We start from the raw sequence: 18,735 nt of genomic DNA, 5'->3' as shown, positions 1-18,735 counted from the left end.
CTTTGGCGCCCGTTCAGTCGGCCCGCATTCCATCCCAAGAAGCAATCACCTTCAAGCTCGGTGCATCGCTGCTGCGCCGCCGACGCGCTACATCCAGGCAGCGGGGGAGAGGACCGCATCGGCAGCTCTCCTTAATGATCCTTTTTTAGTACCTCGCCCTATCAAGCCCGCTGGCTTGCCCTACGGCTCGCCGCTTTCGGTATACAAGCGAATCAAACAAGAATTACATGGCTCAGAAACACTGCTTGTAAAGCCCGTGCGGCTCTCACCAAGGTCCCTTGTTAGCTGACGTGAGGGTATCGTGAGTGGGACGCTGCATCGTTGCATCCATCGTGCGCTGGACCGGCGTCCCCTGTCCACGCAGGACTGTCGATGACTTAGGCCTCATTCAGCAACGACACGCTCCACGGTGAATGAGGACCGGCATGGGCAATCCGTCCGCGTCCGAACCCCGCGGTATTATCGCCATTTGTGGAGGGACCCTGGGCAAATGCGGGAGACCCTGGGACTTTTGGTTTGACGGTCCACAGATGCAATGTGACATCTCAGGCACCAACAGCATATAAAAGATGATCTTCCAGCTGCCCTTTCTTGCTGTTGATGGCCCCCATCTTCCCTCGTCTTCAGTCCTTCTCTCACAAGTTCTGATAAGCGCCTATCTAATCATCCAATCTCCAACTTCACCTCAAAATCCAGCCAAAATGTCAGTCATGGGCGAGGAATACAAGAATGTTGCCGCGCAGGGCATGAACGCCTATGCCGCGCCCTCGCTCTTCCAACCTCACAAGGCTCGCCAAGCCATTCGCGATGCCCACGAGAAGAAGATACCCCCATTGATGTGCTACTATGCTGGCCTCAGCTCTCTTCCCATTACACGATTCCTCGCCCCCATGGGTTACGATGCCGTATGGATCGACTGGGAGCACACTTCCTGCAACGTTGAGACAATGACATCTGTAAGCTCACGCTCATCCCCAAAGGCATATTAATCAACAACGCTAACGCAACTTAGATGGTCCACGAAGCCATCTTCATGAGCCAGGGTCGAACCATCCCCTTTGTCCGGTAAGTCCACCACTGCCCCTCCCCCGCGCGCGGCCCGCCGCAACCTCAAGCATCCCTAGCGCTGACCCTCCTTCCTTTCAGCGTCCCCGGCCACGACCACGCCGCCATCGGCTACGCCCTCGACTGCGGCGCCTCCATCGTCGTCCCGCAGGTCGAGACGGTCGAGGAGGCCAAGCACGTCCTCTCGGCGGCCAAGTACGGCACCAAGCAGAACGGCACGCGCTCGGCGCCGCCCTTCCGTCTGATCCCCTTCCTGACCGACACGCCGTACGACCCCAAGTCGGACATCCACAAGTGCGTCAACAACCAGGCGGCGGTGATGATCCAGATCGAGACGGCGCAGGGCGTGCGCAACCTCGACGACATCCTGACGCAGTGCCCGGACATTGACCTCGTCTGGCTCGGCTCGCTCGACGCGCGCGTGAGCATGAACCTGCCGGCCAACATGGGCGGCCCACAGGACGAGCCCGAGTGGCTCGAGATCCAGAAGCTCTTCTTCGAGACGATGGACAAGCACGACAAGCCGTACGCGGGCTTCGCGTTCGCGACGCCGCCGTACGGCAGCCCCGAGAAGCTGCAGGAGGCGGCGAAGCGCATGAGCCTGATGACAATGTCGGCGGATGTGCTGCACCTCAGCATGATGGCGATGGACCTGCAGCAGGCGAAGCAGATTGTCGGGCCTGTGGGGCAGAAGAATGGGGAGAACGACGCGAAGAAGAACGGGGAGAATGGAGAGAATGGCAAGTGAATTGCTGCCTGTGCGATGAAGAGTTCTGTTCTAAGATTTGAGCAGCTATACCCCTGAGACTAAACTAAGACGAATGATTTACGAAGATGCCTGGATACGAAGTGAAGATGACTTGGACTGTGATGGTTACCACTACATGCTCATGAGCACAATAGACATGGTCAAACAATTTGCTCTTGCACAGCTTCTTAAAGTAATCATTTGCAAAATGTATTGACCATTGGGTCATCTTCCTATTTCCCGCGAATGTCAGTGTCGTAAATCTAGTTCTACTTGGCAATGCGACCTCACCACGAGACGAAGGGAAACCGTTCAACACCTTCCCATTCAATCTTATGCAAGTCCAAAAGCCATCTTCTCTGTCGTTTCTACTGGTGAGTTTCAACACCAGTCCCAACCGGGAATGCTATCTGCTCTCAGCGGCGGAAGCAGCGGCGGGAGCACGCAGGCAGCAAACTCGCCGACGATTCTCTCTTCACCGCTGCCCAAAGTTCCCATCCACGGTCAGCACCTGCCACATGTCTTCCGAGACACTTCGGAGACAATCTGGAAGGGGCGGTAGACGGATGCTACTTTCTGTGTCCTCGAGTGGAAAGAGACAGTCGCGCTGACATGCAGCTCGCCGGGTAAAACCTTGGCTTACACGACTGGCAAGAACCTCCTTCTGATCAGGTCCTGACCCATGGGGTTGTCGCACCATCTCCTTCCTGGCAAATGCATTTACCCTTGATACCTACCTTCCGTAAGGTAACCGACGAAGGAACGTTCTTGGGTTCGGGCAAGTGCAAAGCCTGGCACCTCCCTTACCTGCCCTGCGTCCTTTCCTGACATGCTGGCTACTTCCTTCACGACAGGAAAGAAGGTGCTCGATTCCGGCAACATCAACCAAGCCCAGTCACTGCCTTCATGAGAAGACGTCCCTTCCCTAGGACTTCCCAGGGACATGAGGGCTACTGATTGATTGCTGTCCCCCTCCCATGTCTATATAATCCCCAGACCATCTGCCCCAACCTCCATTTCTTTTTTTTTTTTTTCCACATCATGGACCGGATTCCCGAACCACGTCCCACGCCGCGTCGGGCCCCTTCGCTCAAGAATGTTGGGGCCCTCGACCAAGTCCCGGCCATTGCACACTGGCTCGGGTGCCTGCAGACAGAGACCCGTCCTGTCTCGGGGCGGCACAATCTTTTGCTCCTCGATCACTGATCTTCTCATAGGACTTTGGGGGCCGGGGCCCATGGGCTACGCGGGCGCGGCCCACGACGTCGTCGTCGTCGTCGTCGTCGTCTACTTTCTGCGTTGGGGGCTCAGGGGGGGCTCTCCAACGCACTCAATTTTTGGAACTTGACTCTCCTGAGTCGAAGTTTGGCGGCTGGGTTGGAGACCTGGCGGCTCTCCAACACACTCAATTTTTGGAACTTGACTCCTTTGAGTCCTTCATTTTTTCTTCTTTTCTTTAAACTCATTGCTCTGCCGCTGGCGACAGCTTGGGTTTGGGTGGGGAAGGGATGGCCAAGCGTCTGACTTGCAGTGGTATTGGGGGCGGTGATCCGGATCGCTGGGTTGGAGTGGAGGGACGGTCTTTTTTTGCCTGTTTTTGGTGGTTGTGCTGACGGTCACTCGTCGTTGGACTGATTGATCATGGCTTTTTTCCAGGGTATCACAGCATTCGGCAGAGTTGCGTGGCGGCAGATGGGTTTCGGGATAGCATGCTTAGCCGTAGTTAACTTGAGTCACTGTGAGCCCAGCGATCAGTCATGAGTTTTCAATCTCGCGGTTGAAAAAGAATAATTCCTATCCGATAATTTGTCACAGCTTCCGCTGTGCATTCTTCGATGACAAACAGCTGCTAAAATGCTGTCAAGTCAGTTCCCCTAACCCCGGTCCTACAGGCGCTTCTGCACGCTGTGTGACAGCAATGACGCTACCGGTGGGAGGCCCGATTATTAATGCCGCCACCATGGATGCAGCAAGGGACGAAGAAAAAAGTCTGCGCACGTGACTCAGACTCGATGATAAGCAACCCCTCCATTGCTTATCGCTGGAAATTTTTGGATTTTGCGATCAACCCCGCCATACGACAGCCCAAAATCCCATCAACCCCGGCTGCCGCCCTCCCATTTTTGCAATATCTTGACAAAACACACAGGGGCATCGAGGGAGAAGCGCAAACAAAATGACGGCCGCCACGATTCTCTGCTGCAACTGCGGCGCCCCCATCGACGGAACCACCGCCGCCAACGCCCTCTGCTTCGACTGCATCAAGTTGACCGTCGACATCTCCAACGGCGTCCAGCGCGAGGCCACCCTCAACTTCTGCCGAGACTGCGACCGCTGGCTTCTGCCGCCCACCAGCTGGATCGTCGCCGCCCCCGAATCCCGCGAGCTGCTCGCGCTCTGCCTGAAGAAGCTCAAGGGCCTGCACAAGGTCCGCATCATCGACGCCTCGTTCGTGTGGACCGAGCCGCACTCGAGACGAGTAAAGGTCAAGATCACCATCCAGGACGAGGTCCAGAGCGGCGTTCTCCTCCAGCAGTCCTTCGAGGCCGTCTTCATCGTCGCATACCAACAATGTCCCGACTGCGCAAAGTCGTACACGGCCAACGTCTGGCGCGCCTGCGTCCAGGTCAGACAAAAGGTTCTGCACAAGAGGACGTTCCTCTACCTCGAGCAGTTGATTATGAAGCACGGAGCGCACAGAGATACCCTGAACATCAAGGAGGCCAAGGACGGAATCGACTTTTTCTTCTCCGCAAGGAATCAGGCCGAGAAGTTTGTTGATTTCCTCAACTCTGTCGCCCCTTGCCGCGTCAAGAAGGCGCAGGAGCTTATTTCTCAGGATATTCACACGTCCACAAAGTCATACAAGTTCACCTTCTCGGCCGAGCTTATCCCCATATGCCGTGACGACCTTGTCGCCATGCCCATCAAGCTGGCCAAGTCTCTGGGCAACATCTCTCCCCTCGTCATCTGCCACAAGATCGGAACCGCAGTATACCTCCTCGACACAAACACCCTCCAGACAGCAAGCATCCCCTCAGACATTTACTGGCGCGCACCATTCAACTCGCTCGCCGACGCGAAGTCGCTCGTCGAGTTCATCGTCATGGACGTCGAGCCGACAGGCGTCTCGAGGGGCAAGTGGCAGCTCGGCGAGGTACAAGTCATGCGCGCGGCGGACCTGGGCGTCAACGACAAGACGTACTTCGCGAGGACGCACCTGGGCGGCCTGCTGCACGCGGGCGACTCGGTGATGGGCTACATGCTCACGGGCACCAACTTCAACAACCCAGAGTTCGACGCCATCGAGGAGTCGCACGCGTACGGCTCGACGATACCCGACGTCGTGCTTGTCAAGAAGCACTACGCGCGCAAGAGGAAGACGCGCACCCGCAACTGGAAGCTCAAGCGCATGGCCAAGGACGAGGGCGAGCTGCTCCCCAAGAAGGCCGACCAGGAGCGCATGGACGAGGAGTACGAGCAGTTCCTCCGCGACGTCGAGGAGGACGACGAGTTCCGCTCCACCATGGCCATCTACCGCGCCCAGAAGGCCAACAACCAGCCCGCCGACCCCGATGCGATGTCCATCGCCGAGACGGAGGACGATGACGAGGCGCCGAGGGTCGACATGGATGAGCTCCTCGACGACATGGACGAACTCCAGATTTAGGATTAAGCTTAGTCGGGACGGGAAGGGGGGGTAGGGGGACGTGTGCGTGTCGTACGCGGGATGCGACGGAAATTTGGTTGTGCGGGAGATGCCCCGACTACCTACTTTCACTCACGCGGTCCCGGTGGGTTGTTAAGGTTAAGTGGCCGTCTGCGGGGACGAAGTTCGTTGCTTCCTCTCTCAGCGTTTGTTTCTTAGGGCACAGAGCAACAATACAACGTCCAGGGTTAAAATGTCTTCAAAAACGAGGGATGGGACGGTTAGGGATGGGCAAGGCGTGTATGCATCAGAATCAGATACCTCGCACGCCGGCGCAGCAGCAGCAGGGGTGGGCGTTGCGTCGTCGTTGGGATACGAAGAATAGAAAAGGCCACAACGTGGCTCATGCGCTTCAAAGCCTCGTCCTCTCTCTCTATTCTCTGTGTCGGGCTGTCTCTCGTTGTCGTTATCGCCGTCGGCCAGAGGGGAGGATGAAGCACTGGCCACCTCAGTCGGCGATGTGCCTTCTCAGAAACTCTATCACCGCCGCTTGCGAATCCTCATAAGGAGGGGGAGGGGTGTAAGTGTGTGTGTGGCTGATCCCAATTCCCCATTCAACGGCCGTCGTCGACGAGCGAGGCGGACGTGCGTCCGGCACTCCCGCACGAGCCTCAACGCCAGCCCGTCCGCTGCCGACATGTGTCCATCGCCATTCCCCGACCTTCCTCGTCTGCCCTCGTCGTCCGTGCTGCACACCTCTTGACGATTGTACATGCCCTCTGCCTCTGCCTCGCCTTGCCTTAGGGTGCCGACTGCCTGGGCCCTCCCCTGGCCCCCATCCTCTTCCCGTCGCCGAGCCGTTTCTAATCGCCGATTTTCGTGGTCGGTGCGGTCGGCACCCCGCGGAGGCAGAGGAGGCTCTTCGTTCGTTGGGCGGCAGGGCTCCCCTACCTTGGGACGCAGCACGCCTGACCCCATGTCCTTCGGCGATGTCGTTTCAGAAATCACGAGTCCGATGGCGAGCACGACGGCGGTGGCCCATGTGTCCTGCCCGCGGACGACGGACTGCGGCGTCTATGCTTGCCGCCGCGGCCGCCGCCCGCCTCCGCGGGACCCATGCCCTGTGTTTTGTTTCCTTTGGGCGTGGGATCATGCATAGACGCCGGCGCCGAAACGCCCATTTACCCCAGGGCATCGACCACCCCTCGGCGCGTGGGCTTGGACATGTTTGCTTCCCGCCCTTTCCCGGTGCCGTACTCCATGCCCTCGTTCGTGTTCTCTAACGCCCTAGGTCCTATTCCTCCAGACTGGCTGCGGCAGTTTGCCCAGACGCGCGCGCCCGTACCAAGACCTCCACCTCCCCGCCGCGGCCGTGCCGTCTGCCGGCTGGGGCGGGAAGGAGGATGAGACGGTTTGGGGGGCGTGAAGAAAGAGAGTCAGGGAGGGAGGGGCCTTGGAGACGCAGAGGGCAGGTTCGGCGGCGTAGGTTTTAGCTGGCCGAGACGGACTCTGGTGTCCGACGGCACCCACCCACGCAGGCTGCTGAACGGGCTTTCATGCGGCGGGGTGGAGGTGGAGTGCGTCTTGTCCGCGCCGCGCCGGCGGCTGCCATCTGATGGTGATGTGGTAATGCTGCGGCGGACGAGAGAGAGGTCTTGGTGGCCGGTTGATGGTGGTGGTAATAAACGGGTGGTTGTTGAGATGGTTTGCGATGACGAGGGGCATTAGGTTGATGATGTATGTCTTCGGTGTCTTGGCGCTGTGAGTGGTGTTTGCGCTGTCGGTAGTGGTGGTGGTGGTGGTGGGAGGCGGGTGTTGAGGGGACGCGTGTAAGTGAGGCTTCCGGTGAGATGACGAGGTTTTTCGGCAATCGAACGGGGGACAACACCAAATTGCCGAGTACAGAGACAGGCCGGTAGTCGTGAATAACTTCACATGCGCACACTTAATGAAATCTTCTGGTTACTTTATATGTTGTTGATACAAGTGTAGCCTTAGATCATAAAATGCTGTACAATGTTGGTTGAACGAGACCCACTCCAATCCGTCAAGACGACAAGAATAGATTTCCATCACAACATTCTCGTTCATCGCCTCATTGCCAAGACGCCAGACGTAAATCATCACCGGGCCCTTGGCAGCTTGGTGATCCAAAAGCCGTCTCTTGGCGTCCGTATGCCGCAGCAGCAGGTAGTTCACACCCCTCTAGCTGCCTCATCAAGGAGGAGCAACTACCGATCCCAAGGAACCTTTTCGTCCTATAATGGAGATCGATTATGCTTCAATACCAACGGTAGTCCAAACAAGAAAGAGTGGGAGGGTCCCTCCCGCTGCCGCTGCCGCTCCCACTGCCGAGGAGGACTTACACACACACCATACACCCACACCCAGCCCAGCCCTTCAAAAGATCTTGCCGAGCACCCTCGCAACATCCCCCGCCGGCTTCCCAGCCGCAGCAGCCTCGCCGCTCTTCCTCTCCGCCAGGGGTATCTGCTTGAACACCGTCCGCCTCTTCTTCTCGCCCTCTCCGCCGCCGCCAGCAGACGCCTCTGCCGCTTCCGCCGCACCGCTGCCACCCTGCTTCTCCTGCTGTTTCCCGCGCTTCGCCCTCGTAGCCGCAATCCCGTCCAGCACCCTCGCGCGCTCCACATTGCGCACAAACTCCTTGTTCTCCCTGCTCGCCTTCCCAATCTCCGCGCGCATCCTGCTCGTCCGCTCCGCGTTCTCGGCCGAAATCTGCTCCGTGAGGTGTCTCCACTTGAACCCCTTGAGGTACTTGAGCGTCCAGATGTCGTCGTGGTAGTACGAGCCCTTCTTGCCGCCGATCGTGCGCGCGTTGAGCAGCTCGCACACGGCCTTGGCGTCGCGCTTGCGCACGAACTCGACCCAGCCCTCCGTGTACGACTTCTTCTTGTTGCCGCCGGCCTTGACGCGCCGCGCGTGCGCCGCCGGGTCCTCGGGCGCGAGGAAGATGCGGTTGATCTTGCCGTACGGCTCGAGCAGCGAGCGCAGCTTCTGCGGCTTCATGAAGGGCGGGATGCGCGAGATGTAGACGACGCCCGACTTCTTGACGGCCTCTTCGGACTGCACGAGGTTCTTGTTCGTGAGGGGCCGGGTGACGTCGGGGAGGAGGTCTGCGGGGGATTTTGTGGTGGGCTTTTTTGAGGTTGATGCTTCTGCGGCTTCATCGTCGTCGTTGTCGTCTGCCTCGTCGTCTTCGGCGGCAGCGGTGGGAACTTCGCGCTCCTCGTCGCTAAAATCGTCTTCTTCGTCCGAGTCGACCTTGCGTCTCTTTGCGCTGCGGCCTCCTTTGCGCAGGTCCTCGGCCTCGGAGTCGTAGCCCTGGTCGAGGTCGTCTTCGCTCTCGTCGGCGTCGAGGAACTTGTTTCGCTTCTCGGGAGCCATGATGAGCAACCGAAATTGGGTATATTAACAGTGGTATGCGATTGAGATCCTCGGGGTCGATTGTAGGTCCGCAGCAAAACCAATGGCTTCGTCGAATATGGAGTCGTCGTTGATCACACACACACATGCAGGACATCAATCGCAGCAGCCGTGGTGTTCTGCAAAAAAGTTTTAGTGGAGCCAACGGTCAACCGCGACGAGCCTGATTACCTCATCATCCTTATCACTGCTATCGGTATCTTATCTGCAACCGCGCTCACAGCGCGCTCCGCGGTCGGCGGGGCAGCTCAGCTCCATCGCCCCTCACCGACGTTCAGTGTTGCCCCTCCATTTGCCCCTCCAAGTGACGATTCATGTGGCCCAGCCAAAGGGGATATCTAAGCCGAGTTGCCAACTGATCAACCATCGTCAACCTCACTCTTCACTTCCTTTTCCTCTCTATTCTTCTAATTATACCCAAGTACAAACCGCCCATCATGTCCGTCGAAGTTCTCACCACAATCTCCCCCACCACCAACGAGCCCATCCTCACCCGCAACGGCATCTCCCAGGCCGACTTAGATGAGCTTCCCAACACCGCCACCAAGGCTTTCGAGTCGTGGAGCAAGACGTCTCTCGCAGACCGCCAGAAGATCGTCAGGACCGCACTCAAGCTTCTCCTCAACCTGAAGGATGACCTTGCCCAGGAGCTCACCGTCCAGATGGGACGCCCCATCGCCTACACCGGCGTCGAGGTCGCCACCGCCGTGAAGCGCGCCGAGTACCTCCTCAAGATCAGCGACGAGGTCCTCAAGGACACCGACGGCGAGGCTGAGAAGGGTTTCAAGCGCTTCATTCGCAAAGTCCCCGTTGGCCCGGTTCTCGTCATCTTTGCCTGGAATGTACGTTTTTTTTACATGTCTCGCCATCTTCTTGGCCGTTGCGTGGCGACTCCACCACTTAGAGACATCACGAGCAACTGCCACCACCCCTGCTCACCTCATCTGACTAACACCACTCCAGTACCCTTACCTCATCCTCGTCAACTCTCTCATTCCCGCCCTGTTGGCAGGCAACACCGTCATCCTCAAGCCTTCCCCGCAGACGCCGACAATCGTCGAGCGCGTCGCCAAGGTCTTTGAGGAGGCCGGCCTCCCGTCCGGCGTCCTCCAGCACTTCCACTGCGGCTCGCCGACGCTCATCGAGTCCATCGTGCGCAACCCCAAGATCAAGCTCGTCGCCTTCACCGGCTCCGTGGCCGGCGGCCTGGCCGTGCAGCAGGCCGCCGCCGACCGCGTCGTCAACGTCGGCCTCGAGCTCGGCGGCAAGGACCCGGCGTACATCCGCGGCGACGTCGACATCGACTGGGCCGCCGCCGAGATCGTCGACGGCGCCGTCTTCAACTCGGGACAGAGCTGCTGCTCCGTCGAGCGGGTCTACGTCGCCGACGAGATCCACGACGCCTTCGTCGAGGCCGTGCAGAAGGTCCTCAAGGGCTACGTCCTCGGCGACCCCTTTGACAAGGGCACCCACGTCGGCCCCGTCATCTCGAAGCGCTCCAAGGAGACCATCGAGGCGCACGTCCAGGACGCCGTCGCCAAGGGCGCAAAGGACGCGACGCCCGAGAACGAGTCGTTCGCCAACCCGCCGCCCAAGGGCAACTTTGTCAAGCCGACGCTGCTCACTGGCGTCGACCACTCGATGACGGTGATGACGGAGGAGACGTTTGGTCCCGTCATCCCCGTCATGCGCGTCAAGAATGACGACGAGGCGGTCAAGCTCATGAACGACAGCGAGTTCGGCCTGACGGCCAGCATCTGGACCAAGGACACGGACCGCGGCTACGAGATTGCGGACCAGGTGGAAGCGGGAACTGTCTTCGTCAACCGATGCGATTTCCCCAGCCCGGTAAGTTCTACAGCGCTGTCCCTTTAGAAACTGCATTGTCCCCGTTGAATTCCCATCACTGCCTTGCTGGTTTTCTTTTAATGCCCTCCCGTTCGCTCCGGATGACACCCTTCCCGGTGCTGCCCCACTTCTTCCATATGTTCGTCCGGCATCCTCCGTGACACCAAGCTGCTCGGCCCTTTACCAGGTTCTTGGTTCTCAGCAGCTAGAAAGCAGCTAGAAACCTCAACCGACTGGAGTGGGCTTTGAACGGCTTTTACTTCGCCCTCTTGTTGACGTTGTGTTTGAACTGCCGCCATTACAACCGCTTTCTTTTGTCCTTCCTTATGACGTCGTTTTTTTCTTTGATCCTCTCTCGCAAGCCACCTTCGTCAGGGCTCTTTCACTTTGCTAACAACCACTCCAGGACCTAGCGTGGACGGGATGGAAGAACTCGGGCAAGGGACAGACGCTCAGCCGCTTCGGCTACGATCAGTTTGTCAAGCTCAAGAGCTACCACTTGAAGGACTACCCCAAATAAGTGATGGTGAGAGGGGGGGAAAGGGAAGCTTGGGGAGTCAAGCAAGTGTTTGAAAGGCTTAGGAAGCGCACGAGCCTCATGATGGTCTCTGTTTGTGCTTGTTTGACAGGAGCACCGGTCGAGGGCGGCGGCGGCGCTGGGCAAAATGGCAGTTATGGTTGTTGGGTTTTTGTTTTAGGGTGATTTGCAAGGCAAGGGAATGGCTTCACGGTAACGCGATCGCGAGTTTGAGATGGAGCCGCGGCACTTGTCAGTCGGGTCTTGGCAAGATGAGGGGAGAGTCAGAGCACGAGAAGGGCCGTGTAGAGTTTTCTTCTTCCCTAGCTCTCTGTCTATCTTACTCTGTAGTCTAGGAGAATGCACGGACAGCAGCGCCGCGCCGCTGGGTTCAGTGGCTTGGCGATGGCCTCTTTTCACGAACGATCAAGCACCATGACTTGCGACCCTTCCTTGGTGTTTCGAAGAGATTCTGCCAACCGTGATGTATGTGGATGTGAACCGGGGGGGGGGGGGGGGGGCCATCAAGATCGGGGATTTCAAGGAGCGATGGGGCCGTGGGAGCACGGGGCACGAACCGGAGGATCGGGGAGAGTGGGGGCCGCGGACTCAAGACCCAAGACCCAAGACCCAGGACCCAGGGGATGCACGATGATGGAAGTGGTGGTTGACTTGGTGGAGGCGCGGAAGGGGTTGGAGGGAGGGGAGGGTAAGGGGAGTGCACGATGATTGTGATCCTCACGACGTACTGCATAGTATGGCCTGTCTGTCTCCTGGGCTGCCGGTATGACACGATTGAACCACGGATGGCATGATTCCTAAACGCCGACAGCGATATGCTTAAGCGGTCGGCACTCCTCTCACAGGCCGCCTCACCTCAGCTCCTGGGTGAGGTGACAGCCAAACCGCCCACGACACAAGACAAAACAACATGCTTTTTTTTTTTTTTTTTTTTTTTTTGCGGGATCAGCCCAACGGACAATGATCAGACCGCGTGCGTCGCCGTCGTTGTCAGTTGTGCGCGTGCGTGTCCAGGAACCCGGGACAGCGACAGCCCCTGCTTGCGTCCCCGACGGGAAGGCCAAGCTCGTGGGTTGTGTTTTTTGCGCGTGTGCGTGGTGTCTCTCCTGCTTGCGTTGTGTCTTGGGGTGGTGGACTGCCCTGTCCTTTCGGCGATCTCTTAAACGGGTAATCAAGTAATGCTGGGGAGGAATGTGTGTGTGTGTGTATGCGTCCCTGACACTGCCGAAACCGAGGCTGTCACTGGCTGGCGGCGTTGCTGCAGCGGCACGACAACGCATCTTCAGAAAAGAGTTTGGGGCAAATCTTCAGATTGTCCGAGAGCCGTCAGGTGGTGGTGTGAAGGGCGTGTTTGTTATGTTTGCTGCTGCGGTATCCTCAAAATAAACTCGTCTCGTTTTCGCGACAGCCATCCTACTGCTGGGGATGTCCCCGTCGACGTCATGAGATGAACGCCGCCGCAGCAGTTTGCAAAGCGCATGGGCGGCAAGGAGGGCGAACAACGTTAGAGAAAGCGCCGCTGCGGTGTCAGTCATTTGCCGCACTACCAAAACACGACGAATCCTTGAAACCTGGACACGCAGCGAGAGCGAAAGCGGCGTCAACGATGCGGCCGGTACGCGGGAATGGCTTTGGGGGGGGGGGGGTTGTGTGATTCATGATACTGTAAGCATGGCATGGCAAAGGTCGAAGGGCGACTATGACTGCATCACGGAGGGATTCTGCTGTTAGTTCAGGTTTGGGATCGGACTGACATCGCGGGCCCTCTTCCGAAGGACACGGAAGGATGCTCCCGCGTGCTAGCTTCGTACGAGAGACGACATGCTTCCCACGTCCTCCCTCCTCCGATACGGGCTAAAGTGGAGCCTGCCATCACGGACTATGGGTGATCGACTCGGACAATTGCCGCGGCCTCGAGAGTTAGTTCGGACTTCAAACCTGGAAAAAGGAAGAGGGTCCGAAGCTTCTTTTTTGGGCTGCCTTGCCTTAGTCAGAAGCGCGGCAGGTGCAGGGCACGGGAAGGGGACGGGTAGAGAATCAGACTTTCAAACTGGCGCAGGAAGAGAATCACGGCTCGACGACCACCGCGGCGACGACACTGCATAGGTTTGAGGCGTTACGGGCGTACATGATGTGTGGCGAACGGGAGACGTGGATGGCATATTCAGGGTCCAGCGTCCCCTTTGACGTGGCTTCCTTTCTCATACACGCATAGACTCTGTGGGCAGACTGGCGAAGGAGCAGAACAAGACTGCTTGGGAAGTGTGAGTGTGTGTGTCAGAGACGACTGCGCCGCAAACCGTCGCAGGAAAGCGTTGGAGTCGGCCGCTCAGTGTGTTTGTAAGAGAGTTCGGAAAGCCACTTCTCGGCCGCAAGTGCTGGGGCAGACAGGTCGGAGTCAAAGGGTCCGCAACAGTTCTATTGTGAGTTTCGACTCGGGAACGGTTGAGCGTGCAGAGGAGAAACAAAACGCACACGAGGAGGGAAGTGAGACTGTTGGATGTCATGTCCGCAAACGGAAAACACACCATGGGTCTATTGTGTTGTTTCCGAAGAAGGGGCGGATACTGAGGGGAAGGGGAGGAGGAGGTGGTGGTGGTGGTGTGGTGTGGTGTAGCGTACGATAACATCTACCGATGGGCAGAGCAGGCAGACTGGACCGCGACAACTGCCGCGTTCAGCCACGGTCGGGGCGGTGGTGATCGGGGCCTAGTGAGGGTATCGTGATGTTCTCGATCTTGGTGTGTGCCTTGGATGTGGTGGTTTGGATGCATTTGGACAAGGCAGCAAGGTTTGGTGTCGATGGGGACTGCTGGTGCTGGACCACTGGGAAGGTCCAATGTCGTGGGACGCTAAGGCCGTGGGACAGCCGAAGCCGGCGATTTGGGACCGCCCTAGAGACGCCCAAGTCGCTAAGTCGCTAGCGGCCTGCGCTGGAGGAGCGGGAAGGGTGGGGGGGAGGCGTCGAGACGGCGCCGTGGGTGGGGTGCACACGGCAGCACAAGCTTAGGTTCTCTGTCAGACATCTCACTCTCATTCACTCCCAGTGCAATGGAAGGCAAGGCAAGCCTCTGGCCGTCTCATCGTGAGGCGTCGACAAGCCATCCAACCAGCTCACAGGCCTCGTTCAGTCATGGGCGGCTGCGGCAATCGTGCCTTAGGTAAGGCAGGGCAGCCCTTCCTGACCATGCCCAACGAGGCTCAATCCCGCGAGGATGGATGGATCTGCCGCCTCTGCTGGAGCTGGACAGGCTGAACAGGGCTAATTATCCCCAGCAAGAGTCCGACCTTTCCCATCTCTGGTAGCGAGACAGAGGAACAGCCTTAGATACACCCCCAAACTCCACTTCCTCGGCCGTAACAGCAATCGCTAGTCCCTGGAGAACTTCACATCCGTGAGCCACGTCGCGTACGACCCAATCCTACGGACGAGATCTCTTGACTCTTTTCTTCTGGGCAGCAGCCTCATTGGGGCATGGGTCGGGTCGGGGGATCGGGCGCGGCGTTTAGGTCCATCGTGTCCTACCTCACCTCACCTTGCACGTACGAATATGCACTCTCTCTCTATCTATTTCTCCACAGTCCGCAGTGCCGCCTTACCAAAGATGGCTATCGCTGAATCCTCACTCTCCATCTCGTAATCTTGCAGGGTATCATCGGGGCTAGTGGTTTGCTTTTCCCTCTCAGTCAAGTAAGATTGAAGAAAACCTCAAACGGGGTGTTCGTACATGTGAGGCGAGCTGAAGGGCATGGGGTTATTCGTTCATTGCTGCGTGAAGATGTGTAATCATGCCTTCACCGACTGCCTGGTTCCCACCGCCCTGCGAGGAAACACAGCAGGCATCACGATCCTTTCCCGCGAGATCGCGCCAGATATGGCAGCCTAGCGTAGCACCATCTCGCGATGCGGCTGCCTGGGTTACGGCTGACTACTTTTTTCTTTGCACAGGATGCAATCTCGCATCTCCCAGCATCCTGGGCCGTGCGCATGCAGGTCCGAGAGAGATACGTGGTTATGGAGAAGCGAAATACGTGATTGGGGAAGAAGCACGCAAACCACAGGATGCCCCTGTCGACAGCTCGCCTCCGTCTTCGCCTTCGCTTCGTCAGCCCAACAAGCATCCATAATGGACAATTACCCCCCCCCCCTCCACTCCAGCGCTGGCGTATGCCCACCTCCAACCCCATTAGCCAGGGCAAGCAACTTCGAGGCTGAACGCCCTGGGCTGGCAAGCCTCGTCCAAGCTTCTCAAGCATGTCCAAAAGCGACCATGAAACCCGCAACTTGTCAGCTTGGCAGGGTGGCTGGCGTGGCTGATTATTCGTACTGCTTTTCTGAAAGGGGGGTGGTGGGAAGGATGTGCAGATGCAAGTCGTTGCTCTATTCACGGGAACGAAGAGATCTACGTTGGATGCGTCCAGCCCAAATGCATACATACACACAATCTGAAGCTTAGCTCCAATCTGCGTTTTCCGGACAACGACGACCGTTGTACGGTTTACTGTTTGCGCAAGAGGGAAACGATGCAACGAACGTTCTAGTCCATTACCGGAGAACTCGGATGGTGATGCGTTTCCTGAACGCGGTGATCACGAAATTCGGGGGGGATTGGGCTCGTGGGGATCATGACAGCAATGGCCCGATCTCTCCTTCTCCCCCATCGGTGTCCCTTCCCAGGGGTCCATACTGGGCACGTCTGCATTGAGAATAAGCCTTACGGCTCACAAGGGGGTGGGCAGCAAGAGAGATTGTCATCATCGATATCGTCACCAGGGTTTAAGGTGGTGTAGGGCTTCAATTGGATCCTCGGTCTCGGCCATCCCTCATTTTCTTCCTCCGTGGCATTGTGATTCGTAGATTGCAGGTTGATTACTGACCGACCAACCGCAAGTCCCGAGGAATGCTTGCTCATCCACAAGTTTACCCCTGCCGCGGCCTGCTGTAATCTGCCAGATCAACGCCAGCGCAACTCTGCTGAAGAAGCAAAAAGGAAAACGGCGCTAGTCCACAGATGGGTTTCCGAGTCACTGGCTAATGGGTATCTATCAGAGTCACAAGAGTGTCTATCAGAGTCATATTGAGACGGCGCAGGGCTGGCTGAGTCGAGTCGGTAATCATCGTGAATGCGAGGAATGCTGTAGCTGCCCCCTTCCAATTCACACATTTCGAAACCGTCGCACTCTTCAAGTTCACATTAGTTACACGTCGCGATACAACCCCCGCGCGCCGAAAGCGAAAGTGTGAAAACCCCCCCCCCCCCCCCCTCTGAAGCTTCTCAAAACACACAAAATCGTGATCACCGTCCTTTCTTCCGTTCATGCCGACGACCGCCGCCGCCGCAGCCGGACGGCGGCATCGCACGGCGTCCATCAACACCGCACGCAACCCAAAAAAAAAGTGTTGAAGCCCAATGCAACCTTTCACGAATCACCCCCTGCCTGCCAACAAATCTTGGGTCCGGCATTGTGACCCCATCGTCATTCCCATGTCCCGCCCCCGCGGCCCCCACCGGCGAGCCCCGGCACTCCGGGCCCAGCTGGGGTTCCACCAGGGGGGCAGCAAGCAACACGCACTTCAGCAGCTGTGCGGCGGCGTGCGTGCGCGCAGTCGGCCAACTCTCAGGTTCTGCTTGCGCACAGATTATCCGGGGCATTGCGGCCAGGCACAGGATGATGCTGACTGAATAAGCACGGATTTTGGGCAATGCGTGGGCAGCACACCACACCCCCTGCAGCACATCCGACCAGGTCCCCGAAAGGAGTAGGAGCACGGCGGCCACGGCATCGGCGACGGCGACGTGCCATTTTTGCTTGCTTGCAATTCCTTTTGAGTTGGTAGGGCACCCACGTCCACCAGAGTCGGAAGATGCAGGGGTCGCCCCCTGCTGTCCCTGGGGCTTATATCTGCAGAGAGTTATTTGTAGACGCCGTACAGCAATTAGTGTACGGCGCAGGCTGCAGCAGGAGGTCGCATTTGGGACATTGTGACACTATCGAGGAAAGGAGACGGAGAGAGAACACATGTAACCTCAGATCGTCGTCGCCGCGTCCGCGAAGCACATGGCCTCAGAATCGCGTGACCCGTTATCCGACCATGTGTCGTTTGTGTTGTTTGTGCCCTTATTCTCCCTTTCTTTCGCACGTCAGCGCGCAGCGCGCTGTATGTCGCTGAAGAAACAAGACAAGTGATCCCGTAGGCCGCGCCGTGGTTGGTCAGCCGTGATGCACTTCCCCTTGCATCCGGATGTTGATCTTTCCATCTGTACGGTTTAAGTGCGTGCGTCGCGTACCTGTCTGTGTTTCTGTTCCTGCATTTTTCCTTGACCGAGCACAGAGATCACAGAAAAAAAAGAAAAAGCCGTTAAATTGCGTGCAGCGCACGACAATCTCGCGTGTTGCTGTGCTGTACCTTTTGCATTGATGGGCCATTACGGGAAGGCCGTGTGTGCTGTTTGCCCGCTTGCGCGTGTGCGTGCGTGTAAGTCGCTGGAAACGTTGAAACATCGCCAGGAGACAGGACAGAGACAGAGAGAGACAGCAAAAATTCCAAACAGCGCACACCCCTGCCGAACCGTCATGGCCGAAGTTTCAGAATCTCGCAGTTAAGGAGAGCAGGTCAGCAGAAAAAGAGTTTTACAGTTTTACATACACACGCACGCATTCCGTCCGCAGTCCGCCCAGTCCGAACTCTGTGTCCGCACGCGTACCTGTCTCTCGTGGAAACAAGGCTCTGCCCAGCACCGCATTCCTCCCAGAGGCTGCCTGAACCAGAACCACCGCTGCCGTCCGCAGCTCTGCGTGCGTCGCCGTCGCCGTTGGAGGAGTCGGCGGCGGCGGCAGGATCGTGCTCTGATTGGGAGGTTGACGAGCGTGTGTGTATTCCCCGATCAAACTTTTCTCTGCATTGCTCGTTTTCGTCGTTGGAAGTTGAAGCAGTGTAAGCACCCAGCACCATCCCCCCATCGCCGAACCCCCCGGTTCGCGATCAGCCTTGCCCTGCCACGGCCAAGCAAAGTCAAGTCTCTTTTTGGGCAACGATACGGCGAAAAGGTACCTGCCCACAGAATCTTGCACGGCTTGCTGCATTACATGCCCAAACATCGTAATCTCATAGCAGATTCCCAATTTAACCCTCTCTGAAAGGGCCTCGTGAAATCGAGAGACAGAGGGCCCATAGGGAAAAGAAAGGCCGACTAGTAGCTACGGATAGGCTCGTCCGTCCCTCTCTACGTCCGTTAACCCAAAAAAAAAAAAACCTTGCACCCCACCCAGGAATTCAAAGATCGTACCCCCTTCAGAGAATGAAGCCTTCACGCCCTGCCACACACCCTCCACCTAACCTTCTTTGCCCAAAGAGCGTGGCGCCCGTCGGCCGACGGACGGACACATTTCTTCAATTTTCCCCCCTTGACGCAAATGTTCGAATGGCATGCCGGGGAGCAC

General features: G+C 57.7%; 4 protein-coding genes across 4 annotated transcripts; 3 read left to right on the top strand and 1 right to left on the bottom strand.

Annotated features, from left to right (window-relative positions):
• Nucleotides 1–701: 701 nt before the first annotated feature.
• On the top strand, nucleotides 702–1,813 carry hpcH-2 (4-hydroxy-2-oxo-heptane-1,7-dioate aldolase; the record flags this gene model as incomplete). The annotated part of the gene is made up of 3 exons (XM_037320569.1): nucleotides 702–956; nucleotides 1,013–1,065; nucleotides 1,147–1,813. 3 exons carry the CDS (start codon nucleotides 702–704, stop codon nucleotides 1,811–1,813), a joined length of 975 nt encoding a protein of 324 aa, XP_037181267.1.
• A 2,176-nt stretch (nucleotides 1,814–3,989) lies between these two features.
• NMD3 (60S ribosomal export protein NMD3) lies at nucleotides 3,990–5,483 on the top strand (the record flags this gene model as incomplete). The annotated part of the gene is made up of 1 exon (XM_037320568.1): nucleotides 3,990–5,483. One exon carries the CDS (start codon nucleotides 3,990–3,992, stop codon nucleotides 5,481–5,483), a length of 1,494 nt encoding a protein of 497 aa, XP_037181266.1.
• A 2,379-nt stretch (nucleotides 5,484–7,862) lies between these two features.
• On the bottom strand, nucleotides 7,863–8,867 carry ESF2 (Pre-rRNA-processing protein ESF2; the record flags this gene model as incomplete). The annotated part of the gene is made up of 1 exon (XM_037320567.1): nucleotides 7,863–8,867. The coding sequence occupies one exon, from the start codon at nucleotides 8,865–8,867 to the stop codon at nucleotides 7,863–7,865; it is 1,005 nt and encodes a 334-aa protein (XP_037181265.1).
• A 476-nt stretch (nucleotides 8,868–9,343) lies between these two features.
• On the top strand, nucleotides 9,344–11,274 carry CGCA056_v005313 (Succinate-semialdehyde dehydrogenase; the record flags this gene model as incomplete). Its single annotated transcript, XM_037320566.1, has 3 exons — nucleotides 9,344–9,748; nucleotides 9,870–10,754; nucleotides 11,161–11,274. 3 exons carry the CDS (start codon nucleotides 9,344–9,346, stop codon nucleotides 11,272–11,274), a joined length of 1,404 nt encoding a protein of 467 aa, XP_037181272.1.
• Between the last annotated feature and the right edge of the window lie 7,461 nt (nucleotides 11,275–18,735).

This window comes from Colletotrichum aenigma, assembly GCF_013390185.1.
Source record: "Colletotrichum aenigma strain Cg56 chromosome Unknown KSG_Cg56_contig03, whole genome shotgun sequence".
NCBI lineage: Eukaryota > Fungi > Ascomycota > Sordariomycetes > Glomerellales > Glomerellaceae > Colletotrichum > Colletotrichum aenigma.
Note: the sequence above shows the minus strand (reverse complement) of the source record. Positions and strands in the feature narration are given on the sequence as shown.